Source organism: Erythrolamprus reginae, chromosome 1 (genome assembly GCF_031021105.1).
Source record: "Erythrolamprus reginae isolate rEryReg1 chromosome 1, rEryReg1.hap1, whole genome shotgun sequence".
Classification (NCBI taxonomy): Eukaryota; Metazoa; Chordata; class Lepidosauria; order Squamata; family Dipsadidae; genus Erythrolamprus; species Erythrolamprus reginae.
Genome location: NC_091950.1, coordinates 26,582,682 through 26,608,506, shown reverse-complemented (window position 1 = coordinate 26,608,506; position 25,825 = coordinate 26,582,682). Strand labels below are relative to the sequence as shown.

At 40.7% G+C, this 25,825-nt stretch overlaps 1 protein-coding gene across 1 annotated transcript in view; it reads right to left on the bottom strand.

Moving 5' to 3' along the window:
- Window positions 1-649: 649 nt before the first annotated feature.
- Window positions 650-25,825, bottom strand: part of RAB3A (RAB3A, member RAS oncogene family) — a 54,285-nt gene continuing 29,109 nt past the window's right edge. Inside the window, exons 2-5 of the mRNA XM_070747673.1 lie at window positions 23,476-23,703; window positions 15,998-16,116; window positions 9,759-9,883; window positions 650-3,002 (exon numbers count right to left, since the gene is read on the bottom strand). Coding sequence (XP_070603774.1) covers window positions 2,812-3,002; window positions 9,759-9,883; window positions 15,998-16,116; window positions 23,476-23,703 — 663 coding nt within the window. The 3' untranslated portion in view covers window positions 650-2,811. The remainder of the gene's footprint in view (window positions 3,003-9,758; window positions 9,884-15,997; window positions 16,117-23,475; window positions 23,704-25,825) is intronic.

Here is a 25,825-nt window from a genome sequence, read left to right as displayed (position 1 = left end):
ATTATAAAGAACATTGTTTTGAATTTTCAAACGTGTGTGTGTCTGAAATTTGTACCTGTGAATTTTTGGGAGGATTCTACCAGAAAGCCGGAGAGAACAATAATTAGCAAAATTTATGAGATGGACAGGCTAACAATTGACTTGCAAGGCCAGAAAGACTCAAGAGTATTTTGAAATATGGAATAGTTGGTACCATTGGACTGAGCATAGAAAAACAGAAGTAAAAATAAAGAGTTAAAATAGAAGCATAGCATGTAAAAATGTATATAGAAAAGTATAAATATTTTAGCTATAGCAATAATCTAATATCAATATGTACAATATGTCCAAATATGTAAAATGTGAGGTAACTAAAAAAAAAAGGATGCAATGATGTAACAATGCAGAATCACTTATTGTATTTATTGTATTATTGTTTTTGCAAAACTGGAAATTAATAAACTCTATTTAAAAAAACACACATTATATTTCCTTATTAATTAATCTGGTGGATTGAATATGTATGATGTTAATAAATACCTCTCTGAATGATCTAGACTGGGAAAATAGTTTTTATCTGCACCTCCGATAGGTTTCCCCCGATCCTTAATGGTCACTTTCAGGCAAAATTATATTGTATTTCTTTCACAGGAACTCCGAGATCAAACGCTTTTGTGATTAGCCATTTTATTTCTTCACAATATCTCCTTAGTACAGTGATTTTTGTTTGCTCATTTTAGGAAACTGAATTTATTTATTTTGACACTTCTGACAGGTTTTGTTTTGTTTTAAATACAGTACAGCATATTTTTTTCTCCATTAAAGTAAACTTCAAAGAGAGAGAGAGAAAGAGAAAGAGAGAGAAAGAGAGAGAGAGCAGATGGTGTCCCAAGAATTTGTAAAACAAACGTATAGACTATAGAGCTTCATTGAAAAATAAATTAAGGATAGCAACGGGGAAGGGGGAATAGGAGAACTGGGAGGAGGAAGGTAACAGTGGCTGTTGACAGAATTCAACCCCAACCTGCCTCAGTCCGTGCTAGGAAAAGATAATGCTGGACTGAGAGGAATGCATGACATCAGGTTCAACGTCACCCCTGCAAACCCAGGCCTGTTCAGGAAAGGGAGGCAGCAGCGAAACCATTCCAAAATGGTTGACCTTCGACCTTCTCAGTGTGGTTTTTAGACCAGCCAAGATGGGTTTTCCAGCTGCCTCTCCGCCTTTCTCCTCCTGAATAAATACATAGTTCTGCGGGAGGGAAAAAACCCGTCAAGTAGGGTGACTTATTTTAAAAATAACAAACTAAAAACACCCAACACAAACCACGACACGGCAATGAAAGGTCCATATACACACACAACATCACCAGCTACTTCTATTTACACGGAACTGGAGAGATTGCTTTATTTTTATTTATTTTTTTTCCTTTTTTCGTTTTCTGTACACTGAGGAAGACGGGGAGAGGGAGAAGGAGCAAGCGAGTTATCTATACTCTCGGCGAGGTGGAAGCGGGAGAAGGGCCTTCTGCAGGGCAAGTGAACGGAAGCAGAACTTCTCCGATCGACTTTCACCTTCAATGACGCCAGGCAGGTGACAAAGCTTCGCTGCACACAGCCCAAAGGGCACCTCTTTGCTACGACCAGCCAGCCAATGAGCAATGCTTCCAATTTAGCCCTGTTTCTCTCAAGGAGAGACGCCGGAAAATCTGGGTGTAGACTAGGCCGCTGCAAGTAGCGGAGCAAAGCCACCGTTACAAATCCCTTGCTGGCGGAGCAAAAAAGGATCTACTCTATCGTTTCTCCAAATAGGGTCATCTTCTAAATACAGGAAGGCCTTCTTCCTCTTCTACCTGAATGAAAAAAATAAATAAAAAGGATCCACCCACGCAAACCTCTTCTTGCTAAGTGACCGGGTTCAACTAGACCTAGAGTGACCGTAATGCTTTAAGAATCCAGCATGACAAGGAGCAGAGTTTTAAGTTCCTGCCGTTCTGTGAAGAAAGATATTCGCCTTAAAACCTACGATTTTCATTGACGGTAGGGGATAAACAGCATGCAAGAAGCCGGCACGAACTGGAGATAAACAAAGGGTGAGTTAACCTCACTTCGCAGCATTACAAAAAACCGAGCCCAATTCAGAGCTGGTAGTGGGATAGTTCCCAGATAGCTCAGTTTGCCTGAACAATATTATTATTTTTTTCTCTACAGCCCGTGATCAGCGGTCGGGAGGAAAGAGACAGATGCTTCTGACAGATATATTTTCCTTCCTGCGAAGACCCAGCCAGATCCCCTTAAATCTTGAGACGTCATCTATTTTTTTTTTGTCCATACCGAGTGCGGGAAAAACGCGGTGGGATTCGTGGCGCTTACGAAGCAGGAAGAGGGAAAGGATGTTCAGAGGGAACGTTATAAATATATAAATAAATAAAACCCCACTAAGAACAGTTAAAAGTTCCAGCGTTGTCCCCCACCCCCTTTTTTTCCAAGCTCATCAACTTGGTTCCCGGCGGGGTGGGGGGAAGGGGGGGGCACATACGAAGATGGAGCTTCTATCCACCCAAATATTAAAGTAGAGTAACTTTTGAAGCATTGAAAGGCCCACACAGAGAGGTGGAGGAGCTCTGGGTTTGAGTCTCGGCCACCTACCCCAAAAGGATAAGCAATGGGATAGCTAAATGGTGTGTTTGTGTGTGTGTGTAGGTGTGTGTTGGTGGCGGTAGGGAGGACAGGGAGCACAAACTGTCAAGAATCTAAGGGCTCTGGTTACTGCAAGACATGAGGCAGGCAAGGTGGGTAGGAGAGGTAAAATCAGGGCATCCACACCAAAGTCTCTTAACAGGCGCACTCCTGGTGGGGGGGAGCTTGTTGGTCGGTCAGTTGTGGACCCTGCTTGGCACCGGTCACAGCTGGATCAGCTGCATCCAGTGACTCGGACATCTTTTCGCAAATGATGTCCACCAAACGTTCGAAGGTTTGCTTCACGTTAATGTTGTCCTTCGCGCTGGCCTCAAAGAACTCGAATCCTGGAGGGAGGGAGAAGACAAAAATACGGGGGAAAAAATGCACGTATAAGAAACAGGAAAGAGAAACACAGGAGGCTCAAAAGGCCTCGAGGAAAATCAATAACCAATTATTTCCGCGAGAAGTAAAAAAAAAAAAGAAATCCTTCAGCAAACAATGGAGCCATTTACCTGAGGTCACTGTGTATTTGGTTAAGAACAAGTTTTGCCAAAGTAGCCTTACCCTTTTTATCAACTTAGTAACTTAGTTAGTAGACTCTGTGAATGATATCATATGCTGCAACATCCTGCCTGTCGGCGACTACTTCAGCTTCAACCACAACAACACAACAGATTTAAACTTAATATTAACCGCTCCAAACTTGACTGTAAAAAATATGACTTCAGTAACCGAGTTGTTGAAGCGTGGAACTCATTACCGGACTCCATAGTGTCATCCCCAAACCCCCAACACTTTACATAGAAACATAGAAGACTGACGGCAGAAAAAGACCTCATGGTCCATCTAGTCTGCCCTTATACTATTTCCTGTATTTAATCTTACAATGGATATATGTTTATCCCAGACATGTTTAAATTCAGTTACTGTGGATTTACCAACCACGCCTGCTGGAAGTTTGTTCCAAGGATCTACTACTCTTTCAGTAAAATAATATTTTCTCATGTTGCCTTTGATCTTTCCCCCAACTAACTTCAGATTGTGTCCTCTTGTTCTTGTGTTCACTTTCCTATTAAAAACACTTCCCTCCTGAACCTTATTTAACCCTTTAACATATTTAAATGTTTCGATCATGTCCCCCCTTTCCCTTCTGTCCTCCAGACTATACAGATTGAGTTCATTAAGTCTTTCCTGATATGTTTTATGCTTAAGACCTTCCACCATTCTTGTATTTATTTATTTATTATTTATTACTTAGATTTGTATGCCGCCCCTCTCCGAAGACTCGTCTTTGGACCCGTTCAATTTTGTCAATATCTTTTTGTAGGTGAGGTCTCCAGAACTGAACACAGTACCCTTAGATTATCTATGGTTGACCTATCCAGATTCCTAAGAGGTCAGTAAGGGGCGAGTACAAGTGCACTAGAGTGCCTTCCGTCCCCTGTCCTATTGCTCTCCTCTATCTCCTATACCTTTCTTCTATTCCTATATCTCTTCTTCTATTCTTTCATTGATATGTTCTATTACTATATCTTCTTTTCTATTATTTCTTAGATATGTTTTACTATGAGTATCTCCTCTATAACCTTCATCATGTATTTTACTATGTGTATATAGATATATACCCACTAAAACCTTCATTATGTATTGGACAAAATAAATAAATAAAAATAAAATAAATAAATATAGACATAATACATCTCAATTTTAGCAAAGCATTGAGAAAATACTTCATAACATTCTTATTAACACACTTGTTAAGAGTAAGCTGAATACACAGATGACTCAAAATCACACTGGAGAGTCCTTACAGATTTAGTGAACCAGAAAGATCTCCCATCACCCATCTCCTCCCACAAATGACTGTATGACTGTAATTTTGTTGCTTGTATCCTTACAATTTATATTGACTGATTCCTAATATGATTTGATTGTATTCGGTCTATCATTAAATGTTCTACCTTATGATTCTTGATGATTATATCTTTTCTTTTATGTTCACTGAGAGCATACGCACCAAGACAAATTTGTTGTGTGTCCAATCACACTTGGCCAATAAAAAATTATTCTGTTCTGTTCTATTCCATTCCATTCTATTCATCTTATAAGACAACCAAACTTCAGTCCTAAGATTTATATTCATAATTTAGAATTCAAAATTAGTATGAGGGTCAGGAAAAAAATAGTTATCTAATTTGCAGACGACACAAATGAGTGGGAAAATTTAGCATGATAGTGACATGCGTGACATATAAATTCAATAAATAAAGGACAGAGGAGGGAGTTGGATTTACTGGCCTAAAATATCTCACTTCTATTAAAAATATGATTTTATGAAATCCAAGCATCAAGGTAGGTTGGTCAGCATCACGCACTGTATTTGAAAGGGAAAGAATCAAACTTGATAGAGACCAATGCAAAGTTGTTCACATGGAAAATCAAAATCAAATAGAGAGAGAAACCTGGCTTGCCAATTGTACGTGAAAAAATCTTGGAATAGAATTTGATTGCAAATTGAGTAGGAATAAGCAGGGTAATAAGTGCAAATTTAAACTAAATCTACAATAGAATTGTATTAGAATTAAGAATTGTAAAGCATAGGCACCATATTTAAGAAGTATTCTGACCTATAAAGCCCTTCATGGCATCGGACCAGAATATCTCCAGGACCGCCTTCTGCTGCACGAATCCCAGCAACCGATTAGGTCCCACAGAGTTGGCCTTCTTCGGGTCCCGTCGACTAAATGTCGTTTGGCGGGTCCAAGGGGAAGAGCCTTCTCTGTGGTGGCCCCGACCCTCTGGAACTAGCTCCCCCCTGAGATTAGAAGTGCCCCCACCCTTCTTGATTTCGTAAACTTCTTAAAACCCACCTCTGCCGTCAGGCATGGGGGAATTTAGACATCTCCCCCGGGCCTATACAATTCAGTTACTGTGGATTTACCAACCACGTCTGCTGGAAGTAGATCCTTGGAACAAACTTCCAGCAGACGTGATTGGTAAATCCACAGTAACTGAATTTAAACATGCCTGGGATAAACATACTGTATATTCATTTTAAGATAAAATACAAAAAATAGTATAAGGGCAGACTAGATGGATCAGGGTATCTACGAGACCACCTTCTGACGCACAAATCCCAGCGACCGGTTCGGTCCCACAGAGTGGGCCTTCTCCGGGTCCCGTCAACAAAACAATGTCGTTTGGTGGGCCCCAGGGGAAGAGCCTTCTCTGTGGCGGCCCCGGCCCTCTGGAACCAACTTCCCCCCTGGAGATTAGAATTGCCCCCACCCTCCTCGCCTTTCGTAAGCTCCTTAAAACCCACCTCTGCCGTCAGGCATGGGGGAACTGAGATATTCTTTCCCCCTAGGCCAGGGGTAGGGAACGTTGGCTCTTCTATGACTTGTGGACTTCAACTCCCAGAATTCCTGAGCCAATCATGCTAGCTCAGGAATTCTGGGAGTTGAAGTCCACAAGTCACAGAAGAGCCAACGTTCCCTACCCCTGCCCTAGGCCTTTACAATTTATGCATGGTATGTTTGTTTGTATGTATGTTTGGTTTTACAAATAAGGGTTTTTTAACTGTTTCAGTATTGGATTTACATGCTGTTTTGTATTACTGTTGTTAGCCGCCCCAAGTCTACGGAGAGGGGCAGCATACAAATCCAATAAATAATAATAATAATAATAATAATAATAATAATAATAATAATAATAATAATAATGAAGTCTTTTTCTGCCGTCAGTATTCTATGTTTCTATGTATGGTATGTTTGTGGGTATGTCTGCTTTAATAACGGTGTTTTTTATGTTTTTAAATTATTAGAAACATAGAAACATAGAAGTCTGACGGCAGAAAAAGACCTCATGGTCCATCTAGTCTGCCCTTATACTATTTTCTGTATTTTATCTTAGGATGGATATATGTTTATCCCAGGCATGTTTAAATTCAGTTACTGTGGATTTATCTACCACATCTGCTGGAAGTTTGTTCCAAGGATCTACTACTCTTTCAGTAAAATAATATTTTCTCATGTTGCTTTTGATCTTTCCCCCAACTAACTTCAGATTGTGTCCCCTTGTTCTTGTGTTCACTTTCCTATTAAAAACACTTCCCTCCTGGACCTTATTTAACCCTTTAATATATTTAAATGTTTCGATCATGTCCCCCCTTTTCCTTCTGTCCTCCAGACTATACAGATTGAGTTCATGAAGTCTTTCCTGATACGTTTTATGCTTAAGACCTTCCACCATTCTTGTAGCCCGTCTTTGGACCCGTTCTATTTTTTTTCAATATCTTTTTGTAGGTGAGGTCTCCAGAACTGAACACAGTCTTCCAAATGGGGTCTCACCAGCACTCTATATAGTGGGATCATAATCTCCCTCTTCCTGCTTGTTATACCTCTAGCTATGCAGCCAAGCATCCTACTTGCTTTCCCTACCGCCTGACTGCACTGTTCACCCATTTTGAGACTGTCAGAAATTTGTCTTGAATTGTTTTATTGTTGTTGTGAGCTGCCCTGAGTCTACGGAGAGGGGCGGCATACAAATCAAATCAAGTCAAGTCAAGTCAAGTCAAGTCAAGTCAAGTCAAGTCAAGTCAAGTCAAGTCAAGTCAAGTCAAATCAATAAACTGAAAGAGGTTCAGCGAAAAGAGTGAACATCAGAGGACTAGAAATTAAGTCCTGTGCAGAGTAACAGAAGGGCCATGAAATGTTTATCCTTGAGAATGGACAGTCGTAATGGTCTTCTTTAAGTACCCGAAAGGATGTCATTCAGAGAAAGGCCAACGCTAACATGTTATTTGGAAAAATACCCAACGTTTAATAGCCAAGTAGAACAGCAGAAACATTTATTAGAGACACAGTGAGCATTTCAGCGAATTTGTTGAAATGGTGCCCTAGGCCTAGACAGCCATCTGTCATCGACATTCTACCTTCACTTTTTGCACAGAGGAGGGAGTTGGATTTACTGGTCTATAATATCTCCCTTCTATTAGAAATATTATTTATTTACTTACTTACAGTACTTACTTACTTACTCCGAGTCTACGGAGAGGGGCGGCATACAAATCCAATAAATAAACAAACAATAAATAAATCTAATTAATAATAATAATAATAATAATAATAATAATAATAATAATAATAATAATTTGATTTCTATGCCACCCTTCTCGAGATGACTCAGGTCGGCGTACAACATTAAATATAACAATATACAAGAAATCTAAATAACTATAAAAATTGTAAAAATGTTTAACAACCAAGAAGAATCAGAATTTTATGAAATTTGGCAGAAAGTATATACTTGGTGGGAAACAAGGAAAAAGAGATAAGTGTGTTGTTATATTATTTTGCATATTTGAATTTAGTATTAGAACTGTATAAGATGGTAATTACTAGTATAAATATAAATTTTCTTTTCTTTTGTCTTCTCTGAAAACTTTTCTCTCTTCTACATACATTTTTATAAATTTTGATATAGATTTAGATTTATTATATTAAAATTGACATTTTTACTTTACATAACTATGTATTTTATAGACAAATTTCTCTTCTTTTTCATTATCATGATGACGACGTCTACTCTGAGCGGAGCGACTGTAGCTCCACTAAATGTTGTATGTTTTGTTTGTTATGTTTGTTATTTTGAAAAAATCAATAAAATATATTTTTTTTAAAAAAAAATTGTAAAAATGTACCAAAAAAAATATATCACATTTTAAAAGATCCCATATACACTCACACACATTCATTTTATGAAATCCAAAGCATCGAGGTAGGTTAATCAAGCTCAGCATCTTATATCTAATAAAGATCCAGCCCAGGTGGGGGATCCACTTACTGGCCATTATCCGTGCACTTTTTCGGACCATTCTGAGCGCACCCGCGCTCGTCGGTATGAGATTCAGCTTCTGCGCATGCGCAGCAAGTGAAATCTCGCGTGAGGATGCTCTTGCGGGTGAGATTTCACCCATTTGGGGCGATTTCTTTGCTTCTGAGCATGCGCAGAAGCAAAAAAAAAAACCCACCCCAAATTGGCGAAATCTCGCGCGCAAGAGCATCCTTGTGTGAAAACATGGCAGTTGCTGCACATGTGCAGAAGCCACATCTCATACGTGGATGCATCGACGGCGTGAAGATGCACATGCCTCTCCATTTCCACTACCAGACTCCCAATCCCAGCCCTACAGGCTGCAATCCATTGCTGATCCAGCCACAAGCAGGTCTTGAAAGCAACGGTATCAGCTACTGATTTAAATACAATTTCAAAAATTTCAAAATCTCTTTTAGGTGATATCCCATTTATTCCCTGCACTTTCACTGTTAATGTAACTAGTGTCCTCCTTAAAGACATCTCAGCAAAAAAAACAGAACCTGCATCTATCTATCTATCTATCTATCTATCTATCTATCTATCTATCTATCTATCTATCTATCTATCTATCTATCTATATATATATATATATATCTCTCTCTCTCTCTCTCTCTTTCACTCTCTCTCTCTCTCTCTCTCTATTTGATTTATATGCCGCCCCTCTCCTCAGACTCGAGGCGGCTAATCTATTTAATAACAGCTTCCTATCCAAGGTTCCAAAAAGATTCAGCCACCTACATTTTTCCTATACGATGTGCATATATTATGCAAATGTATCTTATATAAATCTGTTTTGCATAATTTATTTAATCCACACTAGCTATATAAATCATCGAAACTGTCATTTTTCCCCCCCTTTCCCTTGAGGCCTGAAGACTTGAAATTTATTTATTTTTATTTATTTATTCGATTTTTATGCCGCCCTTCTCCTTAGACTCAGGACGGCTTACAACATGTTAGCACTTTTTAACAGAGCCAGCCTATTGCCCCCACAATCCGGGTCCTCATTTTACCCACCTCGGAAGTATGGCAGGCTGAGTCAACCTTGAGCCGGTGATGAGATTTGAACCGCTGACCCACAGATCTATCAGTCAGCTTCAGTGGCCTGCAGTACAGCACTCTACCTGCTGCGCCACCCCGGCTCTGAAATTCCACTTCTGCATTATTTATCAGATTCATCTTTATAGCTCAAATACACATCATTCCAATTCTTGCTCACTTACCCAAGTGCTCAGCAAGCTGACGTCCCCTCTCTGATGACACAACCCTTTCATCTTCCATGTCACACTTGTTACCTACCAACAGTACCTGGGCATTATCCCACGAGTAGGTTTTGATTTGAGTTGACCTGAAATAAACATGGGAGAGACAAGGTGAGTCATATTTGGTCATTCATTCATTCATTCATTCATTCATTCATTCATTCATTCATTCATTCATTCATTTGTCAAACAATTATAGAGTGATAATTTATACATATTAAACATTTGATAAGTAATGATAAAATGTAGACAATAGGACAGGGACGGTAGGCACAATGGTGTGCTTATGCACGCCCCTTACAGACCTCTTAGAAAGGAGGAGAGGTCAATTGTAGATAGTCTAAGGTTAAAGGTTTTGGGGTTAGGAGTAGAAACCACAGAATCAGGTAGTGCATTCCAGGCGTTGATTACTCTGTTGCTGAAGTCGTATATTTTGCAGTCAAGTTTGGAGCGGTTGACATTTAGTTTAAATCGATTTCGTGCTCGTGTGTTGTTGCGGTTGACGGTGAAGTAGTCGTTAACAGGTAGGACATTTTGGTATATGATTTTATGAACTATAATTAAGTCGGAACGGAGACGACGGAGTTGTAAGTTGTCTAAACCAAGAATTTCAAGTCTGGTGGAGTAAGGTATTTTGTTGTGAGAAGAGGAATGAAGGACTCTTCTTGTGAAATATTTCTGGACTCTCTCATTTGTCTTGATGTCAGATGTGCAATGTGGGTTCCATACAGGCGAGCTGTATTCTAGGATTGGTCTGACAAATGTTTTGTAAGCTCTTGTTAGCAGTTCAAAATTATCAGAGAAGAAGCTGCGAAGGATTAGGTTGCCTTTTTGGCAATGTTGTTGCAGTGGGCTCTAGGACTTAGGTCATTGGATACGAGTACTCCAAGGTCTTTGACAGATTGAGGGTTATCAATAAGTTCAATTCCTCCAAGTTTATATTTAGTATTCTGATTCTTTTTACCAATGTGTAAGACACATTGGTAAATGTGTAAGACACATTGGTAACACAGAGGGGAAAATAAGAGCGTATTTCAGCTGTATTCATATAAACGTACGGTAATCACAAGCAAGTTTGCAACAGGTGGGAAATGTCCGTAGTCAGGCAAGTTTTGGCTGTTGTTGAAAAAGTTTTTTAAAATTTTTATTCTCATTCAGACATTCTTATTCTCATACAGACATTTTCATATATTTCTCATTTCTCATTTCATTATTTTACAAAATCTTTACACTGGTATGTGCTGATGATTGAATTTAGGGTTTTTACATGGGGTTATTTTAGTTGGGTCATACTTAAGGTTTTATAATTACAGTATTGTTATGCAGTGGTACCTCTACTTAAGAACGCCTCTACTTAAGAACTTTTCTAGATAAGAACCGAGTGTTCAAGATTTTTTTTGCCTCTTCTCAAGAAGCATTTTCTAAATCCAACTAAATCCTTCTTAGGCCTTAGGAATTATTTCAACTCCATCGTTTGCATTGTGTAATGCAAGTAAACCACGGGCTGAAACAGTGGTTTTGAACCTTTTCTGCACCAAGGACCCTCCTTAAATATTTTTTGTGACCATGGACCCTGGCCGCAGACCCCCAAGACTTAAGATATAAATTATAATATTTTTTCCAAGCCCCTGTGATGAGATTGCAGCCCCCCCGCCCCCCAGGGTTCCACGAATCAGAGGTTGAGAACCACTGAGCTTAAAAGATTGATTGGATGGTATGTCTGCTATGAATCCCAGCGACCGATCAGGTCCCACAGAGTTGGTCTTCTCTGGGTCCCGTCAACTAAACAATGCCGTCTGGTGGGTCCCAGGGGAAGAGCCTTCTCTGTGGTGGCCCTGACCCTCTGGAACCAGCTCCCCCCTGAGATTAGAATTGCCCCCACCCTCCTTGCCTTTCGTAAACCCACCTCTGCCGTCAGGCATGGGGAAACTGAAATAACTTCCCCAGGCCTATATTGTTTATGTATGGTGTGTTGTGTGCATGTATTTAAATTATGAATTTTTAGTTTAAATTATTAGATTTGTATTACATTGTTTTGCCACTATTGTTGTGAGCCGCCCCGAGTCTACGGAGAGGGGCGGCATACAAATTTAATAAATAATAATAATAATGATGATGATGAAATTAAAAGGCAGGGCATATCTAGGATACAGTATTTAAGAACGAGTGGTTTAAAGATTTTTTTTACCCTCCCCAAGGAATTATGGGAAGTGTAGACCTCTGAAATACAGTGGTACCTCTACCTAAGAACGCCTGTACTTTAGAACCTTTCTAAGAACCGGGTGTTCAAGATTTTTTTGCCTCTTCTCAAGAAGCATTTTCTACTTAAGAACCCGAGCCCGGAAAAATTTCCCAGGAAATTTGAGAGCGGCACGATGGCCCGGCCAGTTTCCTGCCATTCCCCCTTTAATCCTTGCCATCTCGTGCCATGGAATATGGAATGAAATGGAATAGAAAAGAGCATATAGAATGGAATGAATAGAGGTACCACTGTGTTTGACTTCTTTTTATTATTGTGCTATTGTACTGCATTGCATTGTATTGCAATCCACCACTGCTAGGGATTCACCACGAAGATATACTACGGAAACTCCTACTCAAATCAACAGGAATGCAATAAAAAATTAAAAAACCATTTGGAATAGCAATAGCAACAGCACTTAAGACTGCTTCACTGAGTAGTTTACAAATGTCAACTTATGGCCCCCAACAATCTGGATCCTCATTTTACCAACCTCAAAAGAATGGAAGGCTGAGTCAACCTTGAGCCCATCAGGATTTAACTCCTGGCTGTGGGCAGTTATGACAGTGACGAAAAAGTAACTTTGCAACCAATGCCCACATGTATGACCTTCAAGCATCTTTCAGTCACCTGTTCAACATTAGTCAGTTAATAAATATTATCTTTTGCCTGTTTCCACCCCTCCCAAAGGAGAGATTGTGTCAACAAGATATCTCTTCCTGAGCTGCTTTCTCTGCTTACTCCCCTAGAAAATACTCACCCCAATTTAACAAGCTCAGCTCTCTGACCTTAATTAATTGATTAGAGCTCTGGACTGTCTCTCAAATGCTGCCTTTAACTGACAAGGCCCCTAATCAATTTCACACTGAAAATATATATATATATTTTGCCTCTTAAGCATTTGGCTGCACACCGAACCAGAGCATTAGGCAAACGGCCAGTGCTAGCGCATTCTTTTCATTGTGTGTGCTTACTTATTTTCTTATAACCCTTTCCTCCCCAAGGAATGCAAATACAAATATACCCTCAAAACGTTGCTACAGAGCACCGCACACCAAGACAACTAGACGCAAGACGTTTATTCCCAAATGCCATCACTCTGCTAAGTAAATAATTCCCTCAACGTTGTCAAACTACTTACTAAGTCTGCACTAATATTACTACTATTTTTTCTCATCATTCCTATCACCCATTTCCTCCCACTTATGATCATATGACTGTAATTTTTTACTTGTATCCTTAGATTTTTATTAATGTTGATTGTTTCCTCATTGCTTATTTGACCCCTATGACTATCATTAAGTGTTGTACCTCATGATTCTTGACAAATGTATCTTTTCTTTTATGTACACTGAGAGCATATGCACCAAGACAAATTCCTTATTCTATTCTATTCTATTCTATTCTATCCATCCATCCATCCCTCTATCTATTCTAATCTTCTTGCTAATTATTCCAGCATTGGGGAGAGCATTTCAAAGAGCACAGAACTGGGAGGGGGTGGGAAACGGCTGTAAGATGTATCCTTTTAGCTGGCTTCCAGCTCAACATCAGGGTTGAATCTTTTCACCTCTAAAATGAAGATAACACTGCATATATAGAAACATAGAAACATAGAAGTCTGACGGCAGAAAAAGACCTCATGGTCCATCTAGTCTGCCCTTATACTATTTTCTGTATTTTATCTTAGGATGGATATATGTTTATCCCAGGCATGTTTAAATTCAGTTACTGTGGATTTATCTACCACGTCTGCTGGAAGTTTGTTCCAAGGATCTACTACTCTTTCAGTAAAATAATATTTTCTCATGTTGCTTTTCATCTTTCCCCCAACTAACTTCAGATTGTGTCCCCTTGTTCTTGTGTTCACTTTCCTATTAAAAACACTTCCCTCCTGGACCTTATTTAACCCTTTAATATATTTCCCCTTTTCCTTCATATCATTTTTTAAACTTTATGCCATGTATAAAAAAACTATAGTGTGCTGCATTTATGTAATCAATGAACTGCTACAGAGAAAGCATTCAACAAAAACATAGAAACGTAGAAGACTGACGGCAGAAAAAGACCTCATGATCCATCTAGTGTGCCCTTATACTAATTTCTGTATTTTATCTTAGGGTGGCTCTATGTCTATCCCAGGCATGTTTAAATTCAGTTACTGTGGATTTACCAACCACGTCTGCTGGAAGTTTGTTCCAAGGATCTACTACTCTTTCAGTAAAATAATATTTTCTCACATTGCTTTTGATCTTTCCCCCAACTAACTTCAGATTGTGTCCCCTTGTTCTTGTGTTCACTTTCCTATTAAAAACACTTCCCTCCTGGACCTTATTTAACCCTTTAACATATTTAAATGTTTCGATCATGTCCCCCCTTTTCCTTCTGTCCTCCAGACTATACAGATTGAGTTCATTAAGTCTTTCCTGATAAGTTTTATGCTTAAGACCTTCCACCATTCTTGTAGCCCGTCTTTGGACCCGTTCAATTTTGTCAACATCTTTTTGTAGGTGAGGTCTCCAGAACTGAACACAGTATTCCAAATGTGGTCTCACCAGCACTCTCTATAGCGGGATCATAATCTCTCTTCCTGTTTGTTATACCTCTAGCTATGCAGCCAAGCATCCTACTTGCTTTCCCTACCGCCTGACTGCACTGTTCACTCATTTTGAGACTGTCAGAAATCACTACCCCTAAATCCTTCTCTTTTGAAGTTTTTGTTAACACAGAACTGCCGATACAATACTCAGATTGTGGATTCCTTTTCCCCAAGTGCATTATTTTACATTTGGAAACATTAAACTGTAGTTTCCATTGCTTTGACCATTTATCTAGTAAAGCTAAATCATTTACCATATAACAGATGCCTCCAGGAATATCAACCCTATTGCACACTTTAGAGTCATCGGCAAATAGGCAAACCTTCCCTACCAAACCTTCCCCTATGTCACTCACAAACATATTAAAAAGAATAGGACCCAGAACAGATCCTTGTGGCACACCGCTTGTAACCTGTCTCTGCTCAGAATACTCGCCATTAACAATAACTCTCTGATGTCTACGCTTCAGGCAGCTGCAAATCCATTGAACTATCCAGGGATTAAGACCAATCTTCACTACTTTATTTATCAGCTCTTTATGTGGAACCATATCAAAGGCTTTGCTGAAGTCCAGATAGGCAATATCCATGGCACCACCTTCATCCAACACCTTTATGACATAGTCAAAGAAATCAATGAGATTAGTCTGACATGTTTTGCCTTCAGTAAAGCCATGCTGATTTGGGTCCAATAAGTTATTTGTTTTTTAGGTGCTGATTTATCCTCTTTTTGAGTAGAGTCTCCATCATTTTAACTATAACTGATGTCAAGCTAACTGGCCTGTAGTTACATTTTGAACTCTGAAAAAAAAAGATGGGCCAAAAAGTTCAATAAATCGTGGGCCGGCGGGTGTTGCACATTGGTGGTTGTGACACATGTTTTGAGCGACAGGGAGCCACAGCAGAGGGATGAAAGAGCCACATGCAGCTCCAGAGCCATGGCTTGCCAACCTCTGATCTAGTGGTTAAGGCACTAGGCTAGAAAGAGAGAGATTGTGAGTTCTAGTCCCGCCTCCCCAGAAGATTGTGAGTTCTAGTCCCGCCTCCCCAGGAGATTGTGAGTTCTAGTCCCGCCTCCCCAGGAAATTGTGAGTTCTAGTCCCACCTCACCAGGGGATCATGAATTCTAGTCCCATCTCACCATTACTTGTAACATAAGATTAGAATAATATAACTAGTATTATAATAATATAATAAAGTAAAAATAATAAAGGTGGCAATAAAGATGTCAATTTGATCCATGGGCTGCTCAAATGTTAACTGCATTTGTTCAAAATAATCCTTGGAGAACATTCAAATATTAAAATTATTGCAACTTTCAGAATTAATTAAAGCTAGTCATTAAAAACTTCGACTCACCAATCTTGGACTGCGTTGAAGGACTCTTCATTGGTGATGTCATACATCAAAATGAAACCCATTGCCCCTCGATAATAGGCAGTGGTGATCGTCCGATATCGTTCCTGCCCAGCTGTATCCTAAGAAAAACACACAAATGGTTTTGATGTACTTTTTTTGCATTCATCCTATGAATTTGCCATACTCTACATCAATGTTTCCCAATCTTGGAAAATTGAAGGTGAGTGGATTTCAACTCCCAGAATTCTCAGTTACAGCTGTGGCATTCTGGGAGTTAAAATCCATAAACCTGGACAAAGTCGCTTGGCAGGGCCTAGGGGAAGAGCCTTCTCTGTGGGAGCCCCAGCCCTCTGGAATCAGCTCCCCACAGAGATTCGTACCACTTCACCCTTCTTGCCTTCCCTAAGAATTTGAAGATGCACTTGGGCCGACAGGCTTGGGGACACTAATATTTACAGCCCCTGCCAATGAATGAATGTATGCTGAACAGAAAGTATATTGGAGGACTGAATGTGACTGATTTTAGACTGTTTGTTTTAGTTTTTATTGGATTTCAGAACTGTATTTTTTTAATATGTTGTAAGTCCTCGGAGAGGGGCGGGATAAAAAGCCAATAAATAAATAAATAAATTGCCAAGGTTCGGAAAACCTACTCTAAAGTTTTTCCCCTAATTGTGGTCAGTTATTATATGAAGAGTATTTCTTGTGGTGATAATTAAAACTCAAGCATTTTAGGCTTTAATATTGCTGGCCTTTGGGTGTTCTTTCTTTCTTCCTTCCTATCCTTCCTTCTTTCTTTCTTTCCTTCTCTTTCTCTCTCTCCCTTTCTTTCTAGATTTGTATGCCACCCCAAGTCTTCGGAGAAGGGTGGCATACAAACCTAATAAACACATTCATTCATTCATTCATTCATTCATTCATTCATTCATTCATCCATTTCTTTTTCTTTCTTTCTTTCTTTCTTTCCCCCCTCTCTCTGTCTCTCTTTCTTTCTTCTCTCTCTCCCTCTCTCCCTCCCTGATGGACAATCTGTGATGGGCTGGATTTATTTCATACTTTACCTTCCAAAGCTACCGCATAGTTTACTGATTGCCAGTGATGTCTTGCAGAATGGTAATATCAAAATTATCAAAATTTCCAATCCACATTAAGAGAGTTTGGGAAGATTTTATTGCTTAAAGGAGAAACATGTGTGCCTTTTAGAAGCTGAATATAACATATTTTCCACAGTATAATGACATGCACATTAGCTTTAGAGGAGGAAAACAAGGAGAAAAAAACCCTGCCTCTGCCTCCCAGCATTCATCCGGTATTTATCTGTCTAGCGGCCTTGCAGCAAACAGCAAACAATCTGATCAGTTTTAGTACACTATCGCAGCCCTAGCCCGAGGCTTGTCACGGCTCTGCTCTGTTGCGCCCGCCACCGATCAACTGAGCTGAGCTACTGCTATCATTGGCGAATACTGGAGCCTTCGCTGCCAAGCAGCTGATTGGTGGTTGCATTGGCCTCCCGGAATACCGCTGATCAGCTGTTCCAGGTAGTGGGCACTGCTGCTACCACTGCTCACCACCGCTGCTTATTGCCGCCAGTATTCTGACAGGCCAATCCAATCACCGATCAGCTGCTTGGCAGCGAAGGCTCCAGTGTTCCCTGGCACACCAACCTTCCTCCCACTGCAAGATTCGCTCTATAACAGAGATGGCAAACCTATGGCACGGGTACCACAGGTGGCACTTGGAGCCATATCTGGTGGGACGCACACTGTTGCCCTAGCTCAGCTCCAATGTGCATGTCTGTGCCAGCCAGCTGATTTTTGGCATGCACAGAGGCTTTGGGAGGCTGTTTTTGGCCTCCAAAGAGCCTCCGGGGGGATGGGGGAGGGAATTTTAACCCTCCCTGGCTCCAGGGAAGCCTTTGGAGCCTGGGGAGGATGAAACATGAGCCTACTGGTGTTCTGCCGGCGTGTGCCAACTGCCCGTAATTACAGGGTAATTAGTCCAAGCAGACACACACACACGATTGAATGCAAAAGAAATGTTCTTTATCAACAGAAGAGAAGAAAAAACTCCCTTTTAAACTCCAAAGGGATTTCTTGTACAAACAATGCACAGTTTAAAGGCAAACCAGTTTCTAACCCAGTAACTGGGAAATTGAGTCCACTAATGTTCTCCAAACAGTGATAAACACTCACAATGAAGTATAATCCAGAGTCCAGGAATTCCACACGCAGTCTTGAAAACAAACAGGAAACAACAATCCACGGTCTTGATGAAACTACGATCAGGTAATCCTCCACAATGGCCAAACTAGCACGTTGCTCTTTTAACAGCAGCTCTAATTACTGGAGCCCTACCCAAACACAGGTGGCCTCTCTTATCTACTGTAATATTTCTTAAGTTGTTCTCTCCTATGCATAACTCTACGCATGCATGGGTCAGTCATACATTCCTCCTCTGAATCCAAAAAAGATAAGGAAGATAAGGAAGATTGATCTCCTCCTGGGCTGTCAGCCAAGTCCCCCTCTTCCATCACACCCACACTTCCTTCGTCAGAGGATACTTCACTGGCAGACTCAGTCGGGAGCAAAACAGGCCTGTGGCATGTGGATGTTTCCCCCACATCCACATCCACATTCCTTGGGGCAGGAGCTGGGCCAGAGCTAAGCACAACAACTGAATTTGGGAAACAGGCCATTTTCAGCCTCCAGAGGGGGCTGGGGTGGGGGAAGCTGATTTTGCCCTCCCCAGGTATTGAATTATAGATGTGGGCTATAGATAGATACTGATAGATAGATACCGATAGCTACAGATAGATAGATAGATAGATGATAGATAGATAGATAGATAGATAGATAGATAGATGATAGATAGATTAGGTAGATAGGTAGGTAGGTAGGTATGTATGTGTGTGTATATATATATATTTGTTTTCGTAGATTTTCACGGGTATATGTGTGTAGATTGTTCTGAGTTCGGGTTTTGCCCCGTGTAATATTTTCAGTGTCTATGCGACGTTTCGGTGAAATCACATTCACCATCATCAGGCTGAAGTTTTAAGCTTCGTGCTGCTTTAAATATGGAATGTTTGCAACTGCCATTTGTTCCTTACATATAGTGTTGGGGGTGGAGATTTGGTTTGAATGTAGCAAATAGATTGGGTGACTATGTTTTAGTGATTTGATTGGTTGGTGGAATCACAATTACTTGAAGGATTGACATGGTGATGATTATGATATGTTTTTTTGTTTAAGGCTGGTTTCCAAATCTCTGGTAGGCGGGACGTGTCATCGCGTTTGTTCATGCTGAAGGGGTGCTTCTCTATCTCTATTGCTTCCATAGTAATTCTTCTGTATACATTTTCTGTTTTGGAAAGTACTGTAATTTAGTTTTTTCAACGTCAATTTCGTGCCCTGTTTTTTTAATATGCTGGACAAGGGAGGAAGTCTTTTCTTCTTTTTTAACTGCATTCTTATGTTCTGCAATGCGTGCGCTCACTCTTTGATTGGTTTGTCCAATGTATGTGGCTGCACATGTTTTGCAAGGGATTTCATAGATTCCTTGGTGTTCGAGTTGTATACACAGATAGATAGATAGATAGATAGATAGATAGATAGATAGATAGATAGATAGATAAGGTAGGTAGATAGATAGATTAGATAGATAGATAGATAGATAGATAGATAGATAGATAGATAGATAGATAGATAGATAGATAAGGTAGGTAGGTAGATAGATAGATAGATTAGATAGATAGATAGATAGATAAATGCATCCGCGATGGTGTGCGCGCACTCTCTATTGGCATCCGAGGGATAAAAGGTTCACCATCACTGTTCTATAAGATGCACAGATATTTCTACCCACTTTTTTGGGAGGGGAAAGTGTCTCTTATAGTGCGAAAAATACGGTCCTTTATTTATTTTCATTCAAAATAGGGGAAATTGAAATTCAGAAAATTAATGGTTTTGTTGCCAAATATTGGCCCTGCTTGAGGCTGAAAAAAAAGATGCTGGGTGCCTTTATGCAACTCATAGATCACTACAGCTATTCCAGAAACACTTCAGTAAATTAGTCATTTTTTTAAAAAAGCACTTTGTTGTACCTAATAAGAAATTGTACTCGGACTTCATAATAAACTGATTTTATGAGGAGACATTTATCAAATATCTTCATAGCCAAAGCATACTTTCGTTTTCCAAAAAAATATGTTTTTTTAAAAAACAAATATTTTAATTTATTTGCCGTCCAATTCTGATGGACTCAAAATTTTCAGAGGTTTTTGTAATACTTGTAGCAGCATTGAAAAGAAAACAAATATTACCTAACATGAACCTTAATGTAATTTTATGTAGGAACAACCTTGAGGGAGGGAGAGGGAGAGACAGAAGGGGGAGGAACCTACAGTTAGTTAACTGTAAGAGAAAGAAACTTAGGAAGTTTGATCAGGCTTAAAAGAGACAGTGATTTGTACTTTCAGCATTGCAAGATTCTATTAATGAAGCCTTACAATAAAGTAGAATTAGCACCTCTGGTATCAGGCCCAGGCCCAAACCCAAAGATAAGATAGTGAGCGTCAACCAAGTCTAATCCTTTATTTGCTTGCACCTAATAAACAGAATATTGCCAAACTAAAGCTATAAATTTCTTGACTACAGTGGTACCTCTACCTACAAACACCTCTACTTACGAACTTTTCTAGATAAGAAACGGGTTTTTAAGATTTTTTTGCCTCTTCTCAAGAACCATTTTCCACTTATAAACCCGACCCTCCGAAACTGTAACCGGAAAAGGTGGAGAGAAGCCTCTGTGGGGCCTCTCTAGGAATCTCCTGGGAGGAAACAGGGCTGGCAAAGGCGGGGAGAAGCCTCTGTGGGACCTCTCTAGGAGCCTTCCATCCTTCCGAGGTGGGTAAAATGAGGACCCGGATTGTGGGGGCAATATGCTGGTTCTGTTAAAAAGTGCCATTGCTAACATGTTGTAAGCTGTCCTGAGTCTAAGGAGAAGGGCGGCATAAAAATCGAATAAATAAAATAAATAAAATAAATAAATCTCCCTGGAGGAAACAGGGCCTCCATCCTCCCTGTGGTTTCCCCAATAACACGCATTATTTGCTTTTACATTGATTTCTATGGGAAAAAATTGCTTCTTCTTACAAACGTTTCTACTTAAGAACCTGGTCACGGAACGAATTAAGTTCGTAAGTAGAGGTACCACTGTCCTAAATAGCAATAGTAATAACACTCAGACTCATATATACCACTTCACAGTGCTTTACAGCCCTCTCCAAACAGTGTACAGAGTCAGCCTATTGCCCCCAATAATCTGGGTCCTCATTTTACCAGTCTCGGAAGGATGGAAGGCTGAATTGAATTGGTGAGAATTGAATTAGCCTGCAATACTGCATTCTAACCACTGCACCACTACAATTCTTTCTCTTGGGAATCTATGGCACGTGTGCCACAGGTGGTACATGGCGCCATGTTTAAAAGACTTTGCCCTATGCGAGACTTTGCCCTGTGCCAACTCCAGAGTGGATGCATGCGCTGGCCAGCTGATTTTCAGCTTTGGGAAAGGCCGTTTTGCCCTCCGGATGCTTCAGAGAAACTTCGCTGAAGCCCCGGAGGCAAAAGAAATCCCCCAACAGACAAACCGGAAGTTCAGAAAAACGCACTTCCAGTTTGCAGTTGTGCTGTTTTTTTACACTCTGGAGGGTTCAGGGAAGCTTCCTGAAGCCCTGGAGTGCAAAAACAGCACAATGGGCAAACCGGAAGTGCATCTTCCGAACTTCTGGTTAGCCCGTTTTGCTGTTTTTTGACCTGCCAGTCTTCAGAAAGGCCTGTGTGCTTGTGTGGGGATGGGACAGCCGGGCAGGGGTGGGCAGCAGGCAGGACGGGGTGGAACACAGTTTCACCGGCAGAAATGAAGATTGATTGATTGATTGATTGATTGATTGATTGATTGATGTATGTATGTATGTATGTATGTATGTATGTATTTATTTATTTATTAGATTTGTATGCATGCGCAGCTCCAGGTGATCGGTGGTAGTCACTTCCTGTATTACTGGTCTCCGCTCGGCTCTCCTTTTTTCCCCTGCTGCTGCTGCTGCGTCTGTGCTCCTTGCTTTTTTCCTCTTTCCTCCTTCCTGGCTCAGACAAGCTTCCCTCTCTCCTGCCCGGCTCCCCTCCAGCCTCCCACGGCCACCTCCCACCTGAGGTGCAAGCAGAAGGCTTGGGTGGAAGCGGCACTGGCAGCATTTATGCTTCTGGCAGCACCCGTTCGCCTAGCTACCCAGCCTGAGACGGGGGGGGAGACCCAGGAAGGAGAGCGCGGGAAATGCGAAGTAAATTGTCACCCCAGCGAGCAACACTGGTGAGGTTGTAAGTCGAGGACTTAACAGTTCACTTGAACAATGATGGTCGTCCAAGCCACTCCCACCTCGTCAAATGGCCAGCAAGCCACTCCTACCCAGTCACATGACCGCTAAACCACACCCACAAAATAAGCCATACCCACAGTGTGTCAGTAAAAATTTTGGCTGCCCATTACTGAGCGCGTGTATGGGTGTGCACATACGTGGGGGGAGAGAAGGGGTGTGGGCACATGCATGGATGCTAATACACCCATCCCCACCCCTATTTGGCACGCGAGCCAAAAAGGTTTGCCATCACTGCTCTAGGATACGGTTACCCTGAACCTCTTATCTCCTCCAGGATTCCTCGGTCTCTTGATCTATGAGTCTTCAGAGAGGGGCGGCATACAAATCTAATAAATTATTTCCTGTCTGCTTTACCTGGAAGCGTTGACATTTCCTTGCACTAAAACAGAGCGTTATTCCAATTATATTTAGATTCTTTAATCCAGCTGGTGGGGTCTTTGACCTCTTCAAGCTCTTTCTCAGCCATGCCAGGGACCCTGATCTTACAATAATAATCCAATACTAAAAACAATTAAAAACCCATTAATATAAAAAACCAAACATACATACAGACATACCATGCATAAAATTGTAAAGGCCTAGGGGGAAAGAATATCTCAATTCCCCCATGCCTGGCGGTAGAGGTGGCTTTTAAGCAGCTTACGAAAGGCAAGGAGGGTGGGGACAATTCTAATCTCTGGGGGGAGTTGGTTACAGAGGGCCGGGGCCGCCACAGAGAAGGCTCTTCCCCTGGGTCCCGCCAAGCGGCATTGTTTAGTTGACGGGACCCGGAGAAGGCCCACTCTGTGGGACCTAACTGGTCGCTGGGATTCGTGCGGCATATAAATCCAGTAAGTAAGTAAGTAAGTAAGTAAGTAAGTAAGTAAGTAAGTAAGTAAGTAAGTAAGTAAATAAATAAATAAATAAATATGGGCCTAAACTCCCAGATTTCCGCAGCCAGCATGGGGAATCCAGGAGTTGAAATCCACACGTCTTAAAAAGTTGCTAGGGGTTGAGAAACACTGCTACAAGGCGAGACAGCTTCCCCTTGCCTCCTTACCCAGATCTGCAGCTTAATGCGCTTGTCGTTGCGATAGATGGTTTTCACTTTGAAGTCGATGCCAACGGTGCTGACAAAAGCCGGAGTGAAGGAGTCATCGGCGTACCGGAAGAGGAAGGAAGTCTTCCCAACACTGCTATTGCCAATGATCAGGATCTTGAACATATAGTCAAAGTTCTGGTCTGAGGATTCCTTCTGGCCATAGCGAGGATCTGTTGCAGAAGCCATCTGGGGAAGAGTTGGGAGGAAGGTTAGGGTTAGGGAAAGAACGGGGCACGAAAACACCACCCAATTTGCCGCTTAAGCAGAAAACCACCTCCTCCGATCCTTTAAGATTAATGACAGATCCCCAAAACTCTTTAAGGCTATTTAAAACTCAGAAAGGAGTTGGGCGTCTTATACATTTAATAAATTAAATTACATTTCTTCTCAAGGTTTGTTCTGCAACCCAACAAGACCGGCACGGACTTCAGGAGATAATCAGAACTGAAGAAAAAAACAATTGCTAACAACCTGCTTTCCATTGTATATTGCACGAGTCAAAAAGAAGGCTGTGAAAATATTTACTGACCCCCTCGCATACAGGACATAAATTGTTTCAACTCCTACCCTCAAAACGTTGCTATAGAGCAGTGCACATCAACACAACTAGACCCAAGAACAGTTTTTTCTGTTGCAAGTCAAAGATTACCCGTACAGTATTTCAGTGGGATATGGGACAGGGATCATAATACTTACTTATGTACGCCCCTTAGAATAGTAAGGGGCGTACATAAGCACACTAGAGTGCCTTCCGTCCCCTGTCCTATTTCTCGTATTTCTTTACTATATCCTCTATAACCTTCATTGTGTATTATTGTGTATTGGACAAAATAAATAAATAAAATAAAAAAATATGGCAGTTGAGACATTACAGGTTGTCCAGGGGGAAAGCTTTTTGAAATTCCCTGATATTTCCCTGACATTTCCCTCTAACTTGCGATCTAGTTAAGGCATGGTCGTAGATGACGTCATACCAAATGGCTAAGCCATGGAGAAATATCGGTAGTTGAGGAAGCAAGTTGTTGCCACAGTTATGCTCATTTTTGCTTGACTCTGCCAGGCAGTGCGATCCATTTTTTAAAAATATGATTTTTCCCTGACTTTTAAACATTTTAATAGTTTGGGTTTTTTCCCTGATTTATTCCGTTTTTTCATGAATTCCCTGATAATTCCCTGATATTTCCCGAACCGCTGATTTCCCTGATAATTCCCTGATTTCCCTGTTTTCCAGGTTTGCTGGGCACCCTGCATTAGGATTCAAGTCAAAGCAGAGATGTTGGATTGCAATGCCACCCACGCCCTCTGGTATATTTTGACACTTTTGATCGAGAGTGTAACATTTTATAATCCTTATGGAAGTTTACAGATAGGATACACTAACAAATTAGGCAGGGAACTATCTTCTCCATTATGAGCTAATAATAAAGTGGCATCGTTTTTCATTTACTGAACAGTTTATTGCAATCTGATTTATTAAAGAGTCTTTTCTTTCTTTTATAATTTTGCATTGTTTTGATTATAGCACAACACGCAATTCCCTGGTATGGGTATTCCCCGGTATGTTATGGCTGCTTGGAATCAAGAATCAAGTTCAATTGAGTTCAGATAACTACCAATAATTCATAACACACTGTAGATGTTTATAAATCCAGAGTTTATATTTATTAAAAAGATTGCTTCTACCAATTTTTTTTGGTTCTGTCACAATATCCAAACAGTTATTAGATTTATACCCCATATTGTACCATAGACCACAGTAATTTCTCATACAGAGGGTCGTTGGTTTATGGAATTCACTTCCAGAAGAGGTCGTGACAGCTGTCAACCTTGATAGCTCCAAGGCAGGATTAGACAGATTCATGGATGCCAAGCAGGATCTAAGTGCCAAAGCCCACTGCAACAACATCGCCAAGAAGGCTTCAATTTGTTAATCTAATCCTACATAGCTTCTGCTCTGAAAATCTCACACTACTTACCAGAGCTTACAAAACTTTCGCCAGACCCATCCTAGAATACAGCTCATCTGTTTGGAACCCATACTGCATCTCAGACATTAACACCCTTGAAAATGTCCAAAGATACTTCACCAGAAGAGCCCTTCACTCCTCTACCCAAAACAGAATTCCCTGCGAAACTAGACTTACAATCCTGTGTCTTGAAAGCTTAGAACTACGACGCCTTAAACATGATCTAAGTATTGCCCACAAGATCATATGCTGCAATGTCCTGCCTATCAAAGACTACTTCAGCTTCAACCACAACAACACAAGAGCACACAACAGAATCAAGCTTAATATTAACCGCTCCA